Source organism: Plecotus auritus, assembly GCF_963455305.1.
Source record: "Plecotus auritus genome assembly, chromosome: 12".
Lineage (NCBI taxonomy): Eukaryota > Metazoa > Chordata > Mammalia > Chiroptera > Vespertilionidae > Plecotus > Plecotus auritus.
In genome coordinates this window covers 26,865,444-26,883,655 of record NC_137778.1, presented here as the reverse complement: position 1 = coordinate 26,883,655, position 18,212 = coordinate 26,865,444, and the positions used below count along the sequence as shown (strand labels likewise).

Genomic DNA, 18,212 nt, shown 5'->3' with positions numbered 1-18,212 from the left:
ACACCTTCCTGATCCCACCAAACGCAGAGCATTGTCTTCTTTCCGAAGTGATTTGGCCTTGCAGTCGATGTTGATGGTTGACCTGGATCAACCCATGATTTTGTGCATTTGGGATTCTCAAAATAAATCCACTTTTCATCACCAGTCACAATTCGATGTAAAAAAGACTTTCTTTCATGCTGTTGAAGCAACATTTTACTGATGACTTTTCGGTTTTACATTTGTCTTTCGTTCAGTTGATGTGGCAACCATTTTCCTTCCTTTCAAATCTTTCCCATTGCTTGTAAACCATCAGAAATTGCTGAACAACATTTAATCTTTCTGCAAGTTGTTTTTGAGTTTGACACGCATCTTCATCCAATAATGCTTGTAATTGTTGGTCTCCAAACTTTTTTGATTGACCTGGACGTTCTTTGTCTTTCACATCGAAATCATCACTTTTAAAGCATTTAAACCAGTGTTCACAAGTATCTTGACATGGAGCATGTTCACCATAAGCTTCCCGAAGTATATGATAACTTTTTCTTCAAAATAAAGTAATGAATTAAAACTTCCTGCAAATGCTCTTTTTTTGGCATGAAATTCGACATTTTTAAGCATAAAAATATCTGTGATGTTAACACCTTCAGAAAATTTGACATATGAAGTTTTGAAGCTTGCTGTCAATACAACAAAATAGCATACATATCAAATCACATATATATCAACATATGTGTAACTCCATCTATTGAAAAAAATCCGCATTATTAACTGGTACACCTAGTAAATGTGAATAGTCAAGGACTCAGGATGTGGCCACGAAAGGAAACATTAAAGTAACATCGTCCAGACTTCTTTGGGCTTATATTAGTGGCAATGATACTGGTGTGGGACTGCTCAGGAACACTGCTATGAATGCAGAAATCACTGGCTCTGAGCCCAGGGGGCATAGCCCAAGAGGGAGAGCCTGGAGCAATGCCAGGGCTTCTTGGGCTTTAAGATGAGTTTGTAGCTGGTAGGAGCTCTTGAAACAGACTGAAGGTTGTGGAAGAAAAGCACAGCTTAAACCTACTATCAGCTCCCTGCAGAAGAGAGAGAACATTGCCCACTCAGAAGCATGAGGCCCACAGAGAACGTGTCTTTCAACCCTGCTCTTCCCCCAGGCTCAGGGCTTCCAATGACCAAAGAACAACTATGCCACACCTCAACCTCACACATGGGACTGCCAAGCCCTGGTCAAGGGCTGCAGGGGATCGAGTGTCTATGCCCAGATGGGCCCTTCCTGTCTAATTCTCTTTTCATATTCTTAATTGACAAAAAATTCACATAACATAGAATTAAACATTTTGAAGTTCATAATTCATTTGGCATTTAGTACATTCATTCACAGTGTGTGTAGCCATCACCATCTAATTCCTAGATATTTTCATCATCTCAAAAGGAAAACCCAGACCCATGAAGCAGTCCTTATACCCCTTATACCTCTCTGCCCAGTCCCTGGTAAATGCAAGTCTGGGTTTTGTCTCTATGGATTTATGTATTCTGGATATTTCATATAAATGGAATCACACAATATGTGGTCTTTTGTGTCTGGCTTTTTAAAGTTAGTACACTCTCTTCAAGGGTCATCCATGTTGTGGCATATATCAGTACTTCATTCCTTTTTATGGCTGAGTAATATTCCATTGTGTGGATATACTACCTTTTGTTTTTCCATTCATCGGTTGATGGAAATTTGGGTTGTTTCCACCTTTTTGGCTATTGTGAATAATGCTGTGATGAAGTTCATGTACAAGATTTTATTTGAATGCCTGTTTTCAATTTGGAAGTTATACACATAGGAGTGGAAGTGCTTGCTGGTTCTATGTTTAACTTATTGAGGAACCACCAAACCGACTTCCACAACAGCAGCACCATTTTATATCTCCACCAACAAAGTGTAAGTGTCACAGTTTCTACACTTCTTCACCAACATTTATTTCCCATTTAAAAAATTTTAGCCAGCCTGCTGTACGTGCTGTGGTACCTCATTGTGGTTTTGACTTGGATTTCCCTGGTGATACTGAGCATCTTTCCAATTTTTTGTTGCATTTTAACTCAGCAGAAACAGTCTAAAGCTACACCTTTTCACCCTTGAAGGGATCTATGGATGATTTAGATGGTAAATTCTCACACGTAGATTTGCTTAGCTCTCTTTGAATCACATAGAGTAGGCTACTGTTTGCAAATAGAGCCTAATAAACACCCCTGGGTGATGGAGGGGTATGGAAATAGATGAAGAATTTTTTCAGAAGCCATAATTAGTAAAACGATGCTATTGATGGAACATTATTTTTTTTTGCATTGAAGTTTTATTTTAAAGCCTTCCCTAGAAAAACAACTGAGACAAATAGCAAATCCCCCATTTCATAGGCTTGAGTGTCTCCTAGAGTGGGGCAACCAAGGAAAACTCATACTTTCAAGCTCACTTTTGTTGCTGAGTGAGTTTAAGCTTGGACAAGACTTCAGACTAGTATTCTATGTGAAAACATCCCTCTGTGCTTCATTACCATTGGCTCTCGGGTGGGGAGGATGATGAGCTCCTACCAGTGTTGTCAGGTCCCTTTGGAAACTCCAGGAAGAAACCCACAAGTGGACCCATGATGAGGTTGTGTGGGTCTCCGATATAAGCCATCCATTTGATATGCCTGGCGTGCCATTACTTCTTTTTATGTCAACTACTTGAGACCAATGGACAGGGTAATGTGTGATCAATTAGAGAAAGAGAAAGTTGAGCATCCCCAGAATAGTTTCATATCACAGTTGGCTTTGTTAGCTACAGAAATAGATGTACATTAAAACAGAGAAATGTGGGAAATGGTATGAAAATAGAAACTATATTGTGTGCTACTGTTTCTGATAAGTAGGTTAGCTCTCTAGAATTCTTAAGTTTAGAAGAGATAAGAAACTAAATAACGTAACATCAGGACTTGGTATTGGCCCAGGTGTGGAAGGGACCATGCCTGTGATCAAACCCTGGTTAGGTTTATCTTGCTGGTAATTCTGTTTGGATGGAGACATCTGGATAGGAGAGAAAAATCTTTGAAGAGCCTGTCAATTTCACGAAAGACTTTGCACTGGGAACCTTTCCTATCCTGTGGCTGTGCCTAGCCCCTTTGGATTGTGAGAAAAATTATGTCAGTGGATGGAGGGTCAATACCAACACTCCAGCCAGAACCATGTCTAACCAGCCACTGCTGAAAATTGGCTTTAAAAAGAAAAAGGAAAAAAAAATGAATTTTATTAGAATAGATGATAAATGACTCATCCAAAACCATGTGTATACTTGTTCACAGAAAACATAATTGTTTCTTTGCTGTTGTCATGGCCTCCTTGGTAGAGCTGTCATTTTGCAGATGTCAGTGGCCTGAGGGAACTCCCTTAGAGTGTGTGTGTGTGTGTGTGTGTGTGTGTGTGTGTGTGTGTATGAGACAAATCCTATTCTACAGTGGGATATAAGTAGAGCATGCCCTCATGGAATCAAACATTGTACACTGGAGTTGGAGCTCAGTCTTCTCAACTCAATTTTTATTTTTCAGAAAACAAAAATTGCCTAAGAGGGAGATGGGGTCAAACCTGCCCGTTACCTTTTATGTGAACTTTCTTTTTCCATTCTCTCAGCACTTATCTGCCAACATTTATATCCCTAAAATTATTTATGTGGGGTTGGAAGAAAAACAGAGAAGAAAGTAACTCCTGCAAGCCACTCTAAAAGGAGCATATTTTGAAGGTCATGGAGGGAAGCCTGGGGAGTGTTTTTCAGAGCATCTTTCCAATTTTTGTTGCATTTTAACTCAGCAGAAACAGTCTAAAGCTACACCTTTTCACCCTTGGAATACTGAGGAGCTGGCACAATCAAGGGGCTACGGTTTTTTACCTTTTTCCAGGTTCAGCTAATGAGGCCTCAGCGTATTGACTTCCACAATGAGTTTCACTTTGGTAGAAGTGTTAAAGGATTAATTCTTAGATATTTGAAATGTTTTTCTAAGGCAAATTCGGATGCTAGCCAGGAAGAGGGTCAACAGGCTAGTGGGAGCAGGGCTGAGTGGGACTTCTACTTGGGCAGTCACCAAGGAAAGTCTACAGATGCCTCTTTAGGGAGTGGCCACTTTTAGAGAACTTTGGTTCTGTGGACCCTGGGTTTCTTTGCACAGTTTTGCTTGAGAATCTGGAAATTTTCTTGTGTCATTGGCTACCTTGAGACGATTTTAAGCCTTTTACAGCTGTACATGGAGAGCAACAAAAATTATAAAGGAATTCAGCTTAACTGTAATTTCTCCATCACAGTTAGTATTAGGCCATTTTTGCTTCCTCTTAACTCAGCTTCCTGGACGTCCTTCCATATTTGTGAAAACTCATCTTGCTTTTCATTACTCTGTCATGCTTGATTCCCAGTATTGTTATTTTAAAAAACTGTTTTTATTGATTTTAGAGAGAGAGGAAGGGAGAGAAAGAGAGGAGAGAGACATCAATGTGAGAGAGAAACATTAATTGGCTGCCTCCTGCACGCCCCCTCCTGGGGATTGAGCCCGCAACCCAGGCGCGTGCCCTGACTGGGAATCTAACCTTTTGGTGATGGGATGCCCAACCGAGCAACACCAACCAGGGTGTGAATTGTTACTTTCAAGTATGCCCTCTGTATAATTATTTCTGGGCTCTTCTTAAGAGTGCTCTTCCACAATTCTAACTTAGCAGATTCCTTCCTTAGCAGAAGGAATCCTACATCTGATGAGGTACATGAATGGTAAGATACCTGAAGATATTTTCATCACATAAACCAATTAGAAATTACAGTTAATCAAGAAAAGAACCTTTTGCGAATTAATAAAATATATTTACAATTCCTGAATAGGTTTGGATAATTATAAGTAAAACATCTAATAATTATTTGGTACTGTGCAGTTTATAGGCTATTTCAGTGTTCATTATTTATTTGCTTTCACAGTAGCTCTCTAAATTAAGAAGAACAGACATTAATATACCTCTTTTACAGATGAAATTACGGACAAGGAGGGTGAGTCATACAGCCAGTAGGAACCAATTCCAATCTGCTAACTCTAGGTCGTGGCAATGGAAACAATTGATGTAAAGATAAAACCTGCTCTTGTTCACAAGCAACAGCTTACCGTGCGTTTTTCAATCTCAGTATTAGGTTGATAATGTAGGTACTACTATAGTATTACTAGGTTCAAGGTTTTCACCTGAGGATGACCCAAGTATCTCCTAAAGCACGGCAGAGAGCATCTCCTGTAGTTCTTAGCTGTGTAGCATCGACCAAGTTGCCTTATCTTTGATTTCTCTCTGTTTTCTTAATGGTGAGACAGGATTGCTGTTGCTCTCTGACTGTTTGTTATTGCTTCAAAGGCAGCTGTGTATCTCTAATGAAAGAACAGACAGAGAATGGTTTGCGGATATAGAGTGTTCAAAAGCAGTGTATTTCGTCACCGCCATCCTTAGCAAAGGTCCAGGAGGGAGGCAGTAGGGCTTCAGTTGGGCCTCACATGTCTACTCAGAGATGAGCTTTGCTGAGTTGACATTTCTTCCTTTAAATGAAAGAGGAGAGCATGTGAAATAGTCAGGTTGTTTTAGGACAGTCACTCTGGTGGGTTTATGAGACCCTCTCCACTCTTGTCCCCTTGCCCCACACCCAGACCACTTCCCTGAGCTGGCCCGATAAAATGTCATATTTCCTAAGAGATAATTTTTTTTAATTTAATAAATCTTTATTGTTCAGATTATTACAATTGTTCCTATTTTTTCCCCCCATAGCTCCGCTTCACCCGGTTCCCACCCCACCCTCTGCCCTTACCCCACTCCACTGTCCACATCCATAGGTGTATGATTTTTGTCCAGTCTCTTCCCGTACACCCTACACCCCTTTCCCCCCGAGAATTATCAGTCCACTCCCTTTCTATGCCCCTGATTCTATTATATTCACCAGTTTATTCTGTTCATCGGATTTTTTATTCACTTGATTTGTAGATTCATTTGTTGATAGATTTGTATTTGCTGTTCATAATTTTTATCTTTACCTTTTTCTTCTTCTTCCTCTTCTTAAAGAATACCTTTCAGCATTTCATATAATACTGGTTTGGTGGTGATGAACTCCTTTAGCTTTTTCTTATCTGTGAAGCTCTTTATCTGCCCTTCAATTCTGAATGATAGCTTTGCTGGGTAGAGTAATCTTGGTTGTAGGTTCTTGCTATTCATCACTTTGAATATTTCTTGCCACTCCTGTCTGGCCTGCATAGTTTCTGTTGAGAAATCAGCTGACAATCGTATGGGTGCTCCCTTGTAGGTAACTGTTTTTCTCTTGCTGCTTTTAATATTCTCTCTTTGTCTTTTGCTCTTGGAATTTTAATTATGATGTGTCTTGGTGTGGTCCTCTTGGATTCCTTTTGTTTGGGGTTCTCTGCACTTCCTGGACTTATACGTGTATTTCTTTCACCAGGTTGGGGAAGTTTTCTGTCATTATTTCTTCCAATAGGTTTTCAGTATCTTGCTCTCTCTCTTCTTCTGGCACCCCCATAAATCGGATGTTGGTACACTTGAAGTTGTCCCAGAGGCTCCTTACACTATCTCCATATTTTTGGATTCTTTTTTCTTTTTTCTTTTCCGGTTGAGTGTTTTTTGCTTCTTTGTATTTCAAATCTTTGACTTGATTCTTGCGATCCTCTAGTCTGCTGTTAGATCTCTGTTTAATATTTCTTATTTCAGTCAGTGTATGCTTAATTTCTAGTTGGTCCTTTTTCATATCCTCGAGGGTCTTGCTAAATTTATTAGCCTTTTCTAGAAAATTCTTGAAAAACCTTATAACCGTGGTTTTGAACTCTATATCCAGTCATTTGCTTTCCTCCATTTCTTTCATTTGTGATCTGTTTCTTAGTCTCCGCATTTTGGCTGCTTCCCTGAGTTGATAGAGTGGCTTTGTGTGCTAGGTGTCCTATAGGGCCCAGTGGCTCAGCCTCCCCAGTTACCTGAGGTAGACACTCTTGGTGCACCCCTTTGTGGGCTGTGTGCACAGTCTTGTTATAGTTAAGCCTTGATTGTTGTTGGTATCACTGGGAGGAATTGACCTCCAGGCCAATTGGCTGTGAGAATCAGCTGTGTCTATGCTGGGAGAACTTCTGTGCTGGAGATACCCTTATGAGACAAGACTTGCAAGAGCCTCTGTGCTCAGCTTGGATGGGGAGTCTGAGGGCGGAGCAGACAGCATTGGTTTCCCATCAGCCCTGCCCTAATAGGTCCCTGTGTCTCAGTGTCCTGTGGTAATCGCTGCAAGCACCTCTGAGAGAAAGCCACCCTCGAGTTCCGCCTGCTGCCAGACAGTCCAGTTTCTCCCCAAATGAGTCTGGGTCCCCAGAGTCTCGCCCGGAACTGAAGTTCAGTGCAGTCGGGAGCTTTTGTCTCCCTCCCGCTTGAGAAAGCCAGCCACGTACTCAGTTGCTCGCCCTCTCCATGCGCACCTCGGTATCTCTGCCTTCTGCAGTTCCTCTGAGTCTCAGTGTGCTTTTCTCTTTCCTGAGAGTCCAGTTTCATCTTGTATGAGTCTGGATCCCCAGAGTCTCTCCCGGAACTGGAGTTCAGCGCAGTCGGGAGCTTTTGTCCCCCTCCCACTTGAGAAAGCCAGCCATGCACTCAGTTGCCTGCCCTCTCCTTTTGCGTCTCAGTACCTCTGCCTCCTGCAGCTCCTCTGAGTCTCAGTGTGCTTTTCTCTTTCCTTCTAGATGTAGAATTTCCACTCAGCCAGCCTTCCTGTGGTTCTGGATGATATCCGTTTTGTCTTTTAGTTGCAGTTTTGAAATTGTTGTGTGAGGCAGCAGTTTAGGTGTTTACCTATGCCGCCGTCTTGGTTTCTCCCCCCTGAGAGATAATTTATAATGGCTTAAGGTGTTTCTTTCCCTTCTCCCAAGTGATATTTTTCCATCAACGTAGTACTGAAAAAATCTCATAAGAATGCCTCTATAGTGATAGAATTTTTGCAGATATTGCACATTTCTTGGGGGTTAGGTGTATTTTTACTTTGGACTTTCAAAACACAGCATGAATATGGCTGCCTGGTACTAAGGTTGTTCCAAGGCTCAGACTATCATATTATCATAATATTACCATTGTATTATGATAATACCTCTGTATTACCATTACGCCATATAGAAGTATATCATAGTGCGGGTTCAATCCTGGGTCAGGGTACATACAAGAATCGACCAATGAATGCATAAATAAGTGGAACAACAAATTGATGACTCTCTCTCTCTCTCTCTCTCTCTCTCTCTCTCTCTCTCTCTCTCTTTTTCTCCCCCTTCTTCTCTCTCTCAAAATCAATTAAAAAACAAAAGTATGTTATAAATGCCATAGGTTATTTTTATTACTGTATAATTTACATGAAACAAAATGCACCATTTTAAGTGTGTAGTTCAATCAGTTTTGACACGCATACAACCATGTAAACCACCACTACCGTTCAGTTATAGTTTCCACATGTCCCCTTGCAGTCAATCCCCTGTCCCCACCCTCTGCCCCAGACTGCTTTCTGTTGTCATAGACTAGCTCTGCTTTTTCTAGGATGTCATATAAATGTATTCATACAAGATGTAACCTTTTATGTCTGGCTTATTGATCACATAGATTACGGTGTATGCTTGAAGCAAACAAAATTCAGCTCATTTAACTGCTTTCTTGCAGTTGTGGCTAATCTACAGTTTGGTGTACTGAATGAACTCTTGGCTAATGATAGTTCATGTCACCATCATGGCCAGGGCTTGTGACATTTCTGCTCTTTGAGTCAGAAAGAAATGCTTCTCATTTTAAAATCTTAGTTATATTTGGCCAGTTATCAGCTGCTAGTGAGTGACAAAGGCTTGCAGATACGGGAGATTGTGGATTCTCTTGTTTTTATTTACAAAGTTATTTTAACCTTACATTATGCAACACCTTTGCTGTTGATAAGTTGGTGTGTATGTAAACTGACTAGAGGCCTGATGCACGAAATTTGTGCAAGAGTAGGCCTTCCTTCCCCTGGCTGCCGGCACCGGCTTCTCTCTGGCTCCTGGGACCGGGGCTTCCCTTGCAGAGAGAGGCCCTGCCCACCTGCCCCAGCCTGCTGGTTAGTGGCCTCAGCCTCCCTCTGTGGGGTGATCATGGGGCAATGGCTGGGCCCCTAAACAATCACATCGCACCCGCCTTGGCTGGCCTGGCACAGTGGGTGTCATAGCACGGTCCTGGATAGTTGTCCAGATTGTCATCCTGATGGTTGTTCTGCTGTTCAGCTGTTTGGTTGATTTGCATATTATGCTTTTATTATATAGGATTATGGTTCAATCAGATTGCATTTATTCAACTGTTCAAACTGTAAAAGTAATGCATGCTGATCATAGAACGTTTGAGAAACAAAAGGAAAAGGACAGTAATTTTCCCCCCATACTTTCTTGTAGAGAATAATATTAAATTTTGGGGCACATTTCTTTTATGGTCTTTTATGTAGATAACCATATAATACTTTATATAAAATTTTGTATCCTGCTTTTTATTTTTATTTATTTTTAAAATATATTTTATTGATTTTTTACAGAGAGGAAGGGAGATAGAGAGTTAGAAACATCGATTAGCTGCCTCCTGCACACCCCCTACTGGGGATGTGCCTGCAACCAAGGTACATGCCCTTGACCGGACTTGACCCTGGGACCCTTCAATCTGCAGGCCGATGCGCTTTCCACTGAGCCAAACCAGCTAGCGCTGTATCCTGCTTTTTAAATTTAATATTTTATTCATAGCATTTCTCTATGTAATTGAAAAATCTTCATGAACATAATTTTAAATGATAATTTATAGCCTACCTTTAATATATCATTATTAATTATAATTATATGTATATATATAGAGATTAATAATTCAATAAATGAGAATTAAAAAGCACTGGGGGACCTTCCTTTTAAAAGGAATCCTGCTCTGTTCTAGTAAATGTAGTTTATACTTATAGCAGAGCCCAGCTATACCTACTCCATAGATGGAAACACAAGCTGGCTGCCACATCAGACTTAAGTGATGTACAGAGTTCTTCCTAACCCTTCTCTCTTCACAAGGTAAACTTGGCCATTGGCATTTCCTGTGTGTGGATTTAGCTATGCTTCCATGAGACTACTGGTGAGTTTCCATCTGTCGGATCTCAAATTGACAGAAGTGATAGGGGTAGGAGACTGGAGTGTTCTTCCTGAGTTATTTTGCTTCCTGATGACAGCTGATGAAAAACATGGGCAATAAAACTTGGAGTCTTTGCTTTCTCATCATCCCTTTAGGCTAAAGGAGAGAGGACCCCGAGAGATGTGTCAACTACAATGGCCACAGGACTGAGTGTCTGTGTGTCTGTATCGATGCCAACTGGGTTTAATAGAACTCAAAAGATGCCTGAGGACAAGCTGATTTGTAGTAAGATCTAAAACCCATCCATGAGATAAACCCCTGTGAAAAGAACTGAAGGACTTCAATAGGTCCTAACCTGTACACAAAGTAGTAAATATTATTACTCAGTGATTCTGACCCTGGAGGACATGACAAATGTTTAATGTTTCTGTTCAGTTCTGCCTCATAAATAGTGATGAGCACTGATCTAGGCTCTGTGGGAAGGGTATGAAATGTGATTCTGTAGTAATGTGACTGATTTTAAAAAAACATGAATTCCTGAGTTCATATAGTCAATCATGTGCTGCTCTAACTCCTCTCTTTAGAGTTTGCCTTCAGCCTGTAGCATATTTTAAAAATATATGTATATAATATGAATATATGTGTGTGTGTATAATACATAGTATAGATTTACATTTTATTTTATTTTTAATCCTCACCCGAGGTTATTTTTCCATTGATTTTTAGAGAGAGTGGAAGAGAGAGGGAAAGAAAGTGAGAAATATCAATGTGAGAGAAACACATCGATTGGTTGCCTCCTGCACCTGCCCCTGCACATGCCCCAACCAGGGCCTGGGCCAGGGAGGAGCCTGCAACCCAGGTAGGAGCCCTTTTTAAAATATATTTTATTGATCTTTTACAGAGAGGAAGGGAGAGGGATAGAGAGGTAGAAACATCAATGAGAGAGAAACATCAATCAGCCGCCTCCTACACATCCCCTACTGGGGATGTGTTGGCAACCAAGGTACATGCCCTTGACCGGAATTGAACCTGGGACCTTTCAGTCCGCAGGCCAATGCTCTATCCACTGAGCCAAACCAGTTAGGGCAGTGATTGGCAAACTGTGGCTCGCGAGCCGCGGTTTGCGGCTCTGTTGACTAATGAGTTTGCCGACCACTGACTTAGACTCTTGATTCCAATAATTACAGGCTGTTGTTGTTCCTTGTGATTAAGCCCCTATCCCAGTGGTCGGCAAACTCAGTCAATGGAGCGGCAAACCGCAGCTCGCGAGCCGCATGTGGCTCGTGAGCCGCAGTTTGCCGACCACTGAGTTTGGGCCAGGTAGGAGCCCTTGAGTGGAATGGAACCCGGGACCCTTCAGTCTGCAGGCCAACATTCTATCCGCTGAGCCAAACCAAATAGGGCTAGGTTTACTTTTTAGAATTAGCTAAAAGTTATTTGACTAAGTCCTGTGAATGAGGTAGGGGTTTGACATGAATCCTATTCTGTTAATCTAAAATGATGTGTGACTGTGGAATACTGACTTTTGATTACAGTGGAAGAGTTCCACTGACATTGTGTGAAATGTAGTATTATTGCAATAAATCAGTCACTTCTCAAAATGATCCTGAAGGAAAATACTCATTTAGATATAAGAGCTTTGATATGTTTATAAAAAGTTCTAACTTCTTAGATAGAGAGCCGTGCCTGAAAAAGGCTGTTAAACTTTAGGATATTTCTTCCTGGCTAGGAAGGTGATGTGGAAAAAATGTGATAGAGAGCAGGAGAAGAGATAGATAGACAGACAGATAGATAGATAGATAGAGATAGTGCTCTGATGTCTCCTTTAGGGACACTAATCCTATTGGATTAGGGCTCCACCCTTATCACCCTGTTTAACCTTAATTATTTCTTTACTCCAACTATAGCCACACTGAGGGTTAGGACTTCAACATATGAAGTTTGAGGAGACAGTTCAGTCCATAGTGCCCTTGGAACTACATTGTGTTGTAACAATTTGTTCACATCTGTCTCCAATGGACTGTGGTCTTCTTAAGTGTTAATCACTGTGCGGGGCATTGAGAATCACAAAGGTTGATCTTGTCTCCAGGGAGCTTGTCATTTAGTTCTATCAGTTTCAGAGGCTCTAGGGGAGAATCTGTTGCTTTGCCTTTTCCAATTTCTAGAGGCTGCCTGCATTCCTTGGCTTGTGACCTTCATTTCTCCATCTTCCAAGCCAGCAAGTTGTACCATGTGACCACTCTTCTTTAGTCACATCTCCTTCTGGCATGACTGGGAAAGGCATAACACATGAGACATGGCAAGGCCCATGAATGAAATCCTGACAATTACGGATATTTGAAAAGAGAAATTTTCTAAGGAGACTAAGAAAAACATGTCCATTTATCTTTGTGTCTCCCATCATCAGACACAGGACCCAAAGGCAAGTCTTCTCGATTTGCTTAATTTAACTGAATGGGTGCAGAGTACACGGTAATGGTTATTGATGGACCCTATAGAAGGGGTGGATTGGGAGGAGGAATGGTGTGAGGAGTAGCCAAGGACAGCATGAGCTTGGTAGATTGGAGAGGGAGAGAGGTGAGGGGGAAGCACTACAGACTCCACTTTAGCTTGGGTGAGCGGGGCGCATGGAGGCATCAAAGTTGAATAATTAGGTGGAGTCAGACTAGCAGGGCCTGAAATGGATGTCAGATAGGAGAATTTAGATTCCAGCAGGCCACCTCCCCGGTAAGATTCAGGGTCTGGAGCAGAGCGTGAGAACATGAGATATCCTTTGGGGAATTGTCCTCTGGAGGTGGGGCACTGATGACTGGTGGTGGTGATGATGGTGACAGTACTGAGTCCTTAGGGGTGGCAGAGCTTTCCCCTGGACTTTGGCTGTGTAGTTGCTGAAAGGGAGCAGTGTCGCCGGCTGCTGCTGATTGGGTGCTGACCCAGGGCTGTAACTCTGCTCAGCGGAAGGCGGAGGTGGAGGCGGAGGCATCTGGCCGCAGCTGGGAGGCAGTGCGTGTGCGCTGTCTGGAAACCCTGGGGCGGGGCTGCCACCGGGCGGGGCGGTCTGGGAACCAGGCCACGCCCCCGCCCGCCTGCGCAGGCGCGCTGCGGGCTGTTAGCTGTCAGGAGCCCAGCGGCGGGCCAGCGGGCAGGGCGGCGGGATCCGACGTGGGCGCTGGACCCGGCTGACTGAACCCCATTGACTGAACCCCACGCGGCCCGGCTCCTGGCCAGGAAGCCGAGACAAGCAGAGACCCGCGGGCTGCCGGCAGCGGTGCAGGCAGGATGGGGAACCGGGAGATGGAGGAGCTGATCCCGCTGGTGAACCGGCTGCAGGACGCCTTCTCGGCGCTGGGGCAGAGCTGCCTGCTGGAGCTGCCACAGATTGCCGTGGTGGGCGGCCAGAGCGCCGGCAAGAGCTCGGTGCTGGAGAACTTCGTGGGCAGGTGAGTGCAGGGTGCAGAGGTGGCTACCTGCTCTGGCCCTTGGAGCCTGAGGTGGCGGGGCGGGGGGGGGGGGCTGCGGTGGAATGGAGGGGGACAGTGGTGCCGGGGCACGGGCGGGGTCGTCCGGCTGCGGGGAAACCCCTCGCTCCCCAGCCCCGCCACGCCTGGTGGCCCTCCTGTCTGCCTTTCATCCTGCAATACAAAGCCATTTCCTCCGCGTCCTCCGCCTGGGGTGGGGGGTGGGGGGGTCCGCCCCAGGATGGACTTCCCCCGGCAGCGCACGCCAGCCCTGGGCAGCCAGTCCCCTGCCCCCGGTTCCCGGCTCCATATCTCCTCCTTTCCCACCAGCCTCCCGGAGGGGCTCGCAGGGCTGTGTGGGGTTCATCCCCCCCTCCCCGCCTCCGCGTGGAGATGCCCCGCTACCCGCCCTGCTTCTCTGCTTCTCTCAGCTGTGTCTACTGTTCGAGACAGTCGTCGCCTGCCCCTGGCAAGGGGAGGCGGGGTGCGAGGAGAAAGACCTCGTTTGTTGTGGTGCAGCTTTATCCAGCGACACTTCCCCACCATTCTCCTCCCAGGGAGTCAAGAATAAAAGGTGGTGTGTTCGCCTGAGCACCTAATTCATAGCTCCAGGCCTATGCCAGAGAAACCGAGGCGCAGACTCTGAGCCGGGGGGACGTGGACCTGGGTTGTCCAGGTGCCTTGTCATTCCTGCATCATCTCGGAACTGACCAGCATCTTTCTCGCCCTCTCTCTGCGCCCCCTCCCCCAGCATCACTTCCCTTCCCTAAGCTGAGATTGGGCCTGCGAATCTTCAAGATAACAGGCTGCATCTAAATTATAGCTAGGAATTTTTTCGTGACTCTTTATACAGAAAAAGCTAAGGGATTTATTTTGAATTGGGAATCAGCATTTCTTCCACCGAGCAATTCAGGCGGGATTAAGTTACTTTAAGGGGCCTTGCCTAAGGAGTGCAGACATTTGCTAAGAAAAGCCCATTTAAAAAGCATTTTGAAAACTGAAATTTGTTTCCAGGTGGAAACAGCCGAGAGAGTGGGCCGGAGGGGGGAGTTTCCAGAAATTGTACTTTACTCTTTTCATTTGTCAGGTTAGTAATTTGGGATTCAGAAGGGTCCTCCTGTACCTGTTCCTTTTTGTTGTTGTTAGTGTTTGGTGATGTGTAAGATTTAGATTTCCACACCTCCTTTGGGACTATCAGTATCCATAACTGCATTTCCTATTCTCTCAGATGATGCTCTCTCAGATGGTTCTCTATTTTGCACCCCCCACCCCCGAACTAGAAAGCCAAGAAGCCTAATAAAAAACTAAAATTGCCAACAATTGGCTGGTATTTTTTAATAAGTCACTTAATCACTTTGCCTTGGTTTTATCATTTATTTTGAATGACGGTAAAGCATTTTGCATACGTCATCATAGTCATGACGAAGTGTTGGAGGAATATGTATTTCACACATACACATAACAGTCACATACTTAAGGATCTTTACTTTCTTTGATTTATTGCTAATGAAATTCACTAAATAGAAAGTGGTACCCTTAGGGAAAGTGAGGTTTGATGACAATGTATTTTGGGGTTTACATACTCCAGAGCATTTGACATAATGTCTTAATAGTAATTTAACTACTTTTGGTTTTTAGACAGATATTTAAAGATTAAAATTGTAAGTAATTCAAATGCAATCACCATATTTTTATGCATCTTTCATACATTTACTTGGATGAACCACAATTATAATTAAACAATTATAAATACATTGTGGCAAGAGCTTTTAAATCTAATGTCAATTTTATGTACATATTCATTCTGTTCTTTGGGTTTCAAATCCTAACCTACTTCTTAATGCCATAATAAAATTGTACAGATTTCCCCTCACTAGCTATATTCTTTTGAAATGAGAATTTTAAAAAAGAGATATGGAAGAGTAAAATACTTTAGTTTGAACATTTTCATGATAGAATGAAAAATGGGGACATTATAAATATTATGCAAATCAGAGCATTTACTGGAATACATTAGTAATTTGTTATACTTTTAAACTTTTACCAATAATTAATTACTGTTAGAATGTCAAATAAAAGAAAAGGATGGACATAGAGGGAAAAGCTCATTTAATACATATATAAAGGGTTTATTATCTGTAGAGATGATACCTGCCTTGCAGAGCCTATATAATAGGAGAACATTTAATTAAAAAGGTCATTTGGTTTTAGGAAAGGTTTCAGTCATTGAATTATTGAGGAATCTAATTTCTAATTATAAACCAACTTTAGGGGAAAAGGAGTTCTCTCTTTTAAGAAATTCATCATAGGCAGAAAAAACTACTCGTATTCTACTATAACCTTTTATCTTTCTGTTATCCAGAAATTATGCACTAAAGATAAGGTCATTTCCTTTGAGGATGGAACTTTTCTTTCACATGTTTTTAAGACTGACCTGTGCACAGTTTTCATTTTAAGACTATGTGCAGTTATTGAATGTAATCATAAATCAAGGGGCCATTGTTTGTGTAAATCAATAGTGTTTGTATATCACTTATGCTTTTCAAATGATGCATTTTCTCCTCAGTATCTGACAATCCATGCTTAGTGGATTAATTCTTCTCCTCTCGGATTGTTTCTTTATGTTTCTTTATCCTTTTTGACACCATTGAATGAATTTGGATGTGAATGTGTTTACTTCATTTAACTGTAGCTGTAAAATTTAATTTTTGGGTGACAAGTTTGAGATTGTCATGACTAAAATGAGGCATGAATGAACTACTTGTTTGTGATTTTTCTTGCTGAAGTGATGCATTTACATGTTAATGTGATATAGTATGAGTAGCCAGATTGTCCTTTTGGTTGTTCAGATGAGATATATGCTGGCAGTGAGAGGCAGCTTTTGAATAGGAGTTGAGACTCGATCTGAATATGGAGGTTCACTTACTGGCTTGGGGTCTGCCCATTGGTCTGGTTTGTGTACAGAAGAATTGAACTTATTCAACTATCTTTACATCCAGTTTTTTCTTTTTACAGCACAGTGAGATGATGATGATGATGATACTTGACATTTATTGTTTGCTATGTAAGCATCTTGTGCTAGTCTAGGTACTTTTACAAGGATAATCTTATTTAATCCTCATAAAACCCCAAAGAGAAAGGTACTCTTATGAGTCCCGTTTTACAGAAGAGGAAATTGGGATTTGGAGAGTTTGAGTAACTTGGTAAAGGCTAATGTAACATAAAAATAGTGGTGCTAGGATTCCCCCGGAGGTGTCTGGGCTCTGCACGTATTTTCTGAAACCTGAGTGCCACTTTGCCCCGCCATATGGAGACTCTCCAAAGTCTCTGATAAATGCTTTTAACTTATTTTTTTATCACACTTAAAGGCACCACCTAAATAAATAAGAAGCTGCTACATTAGTACTTTTTATTTACATTTATTTATGTATGTCTACCATGACTCACTTCACAGAGGATTTGAAGCAACCCTTTAGGCGAAAGCAACGTTAGTTAGAACATATATTTCTTTACTATGTTAGACATCCTTGAAGGGAGCTCTAGAATGTAATTGGGTTGTTTATTTAACTGTGTGTTTAGAGTACATATAACTTGTTTATAGAGATGTTAAGTGAAAACTGTACTAGTTGCTAATGTGCAAATGTTTTTTAATGATATGCTTGTTAGAACATTAGTTTTTCGACGCTAATTATCTAGACAGAGGAGTCTACATTATTTGACTCTAGCCTGACTTGTAAATAGACTTTCAATTTTGCACAAAAAGAATAGGTTTTGTGATTACTGGGGACCAAATAAAAGATTTTTTAAAATGACTATGTTGAGGGGAGATCATTTCAATGTGGAAATGTCAAATAATGTATATGTATTTAATTGTGAGGTTTCTAAAGATGGATTTGTTGATTGTCAAATTAAGTTGTTCTGTGGGAGAACTTTAAAAGTGAGCCATTTGATGCTTTTGTTGAATGGATATGACCAGATAATTTTTTAAAAATCCAAAAGTCAGTTATATAACTTATATAGACATTAATCTATTCTTAAATCCTTTGATTTCAAGAGAGTATTTAAAAATTGAAGAGGTGAGAGTTCTCTAATTGCAAATGAGATTAGGTACAAAGCATCAATATCAATAAAACTTCTTAATTCAGAAATAGGTTTGTATTGAGGGAAAAGATTTTTTTAAAATATCAAAGCATTGGAATCAGTGACTATTTCTCAAGAAATGGCTTCCAAGTATTAAAGTTATTAGATAAATGGGTGATGTCAATTAAAATGTGATAATTGTTGAAAATCATAATTCATGGTTCCCAAGAGTCTATTTAAATAAAGTATCAGAAACATGGACTTTAAAATCCAACAATAAATTGCTAAAACCTGAAATTACGAAGATATTTTTGTTGAATTAACTTCACATAACGTACTTCTAGGCCAGGGGTGGGCAAACTTTTTGACTCGAGGGCCACAATGGGTTCTTAAACTGGACCGGAGGGCCGGAACAAAAGCATGGATGGAGTGTTTGCGTGAACTAATATAAATTCAAGGTAAAGGAGCGGAGGGGAGAGCAAGAGAACCGGATAGAACAGCCGGATCCGGCCCTTG

At 41.8% G+C, this 18,212-nt stretch overlaps 1 protein-coding gene across 4 annotated transcripts in view; it reads left to right on the top strand.

The window, feature by feature from the left end:
- The first annotated feature begins 13,248 nt into the window (after positions 1-13,248).
- DNM3 (dynamin 3) overlaps positions 13,249-18,212 on the top strand; it is a 386,126-nt gene continuing 381,162 nt past the window's right edge. For 3 of the 4 annotated variants that reach the window (XM_080649442.1, XM_080649441.1, XM_080649440.1), the window contains exon 1: positions 13,249-13,598. In XM_080649442.1, coding sequence (XP_080505568.1) covers positions 13,438-13,598 — 161 coding nt within the window. In that variant the 5' untranslated portion in view covers positions 13,249-13,437. The remainder of the gene's footprint in view (positions 13,599-18,212) is intronic. The other variant, XM_080649443.1, reaches the window with a different exon arrangement.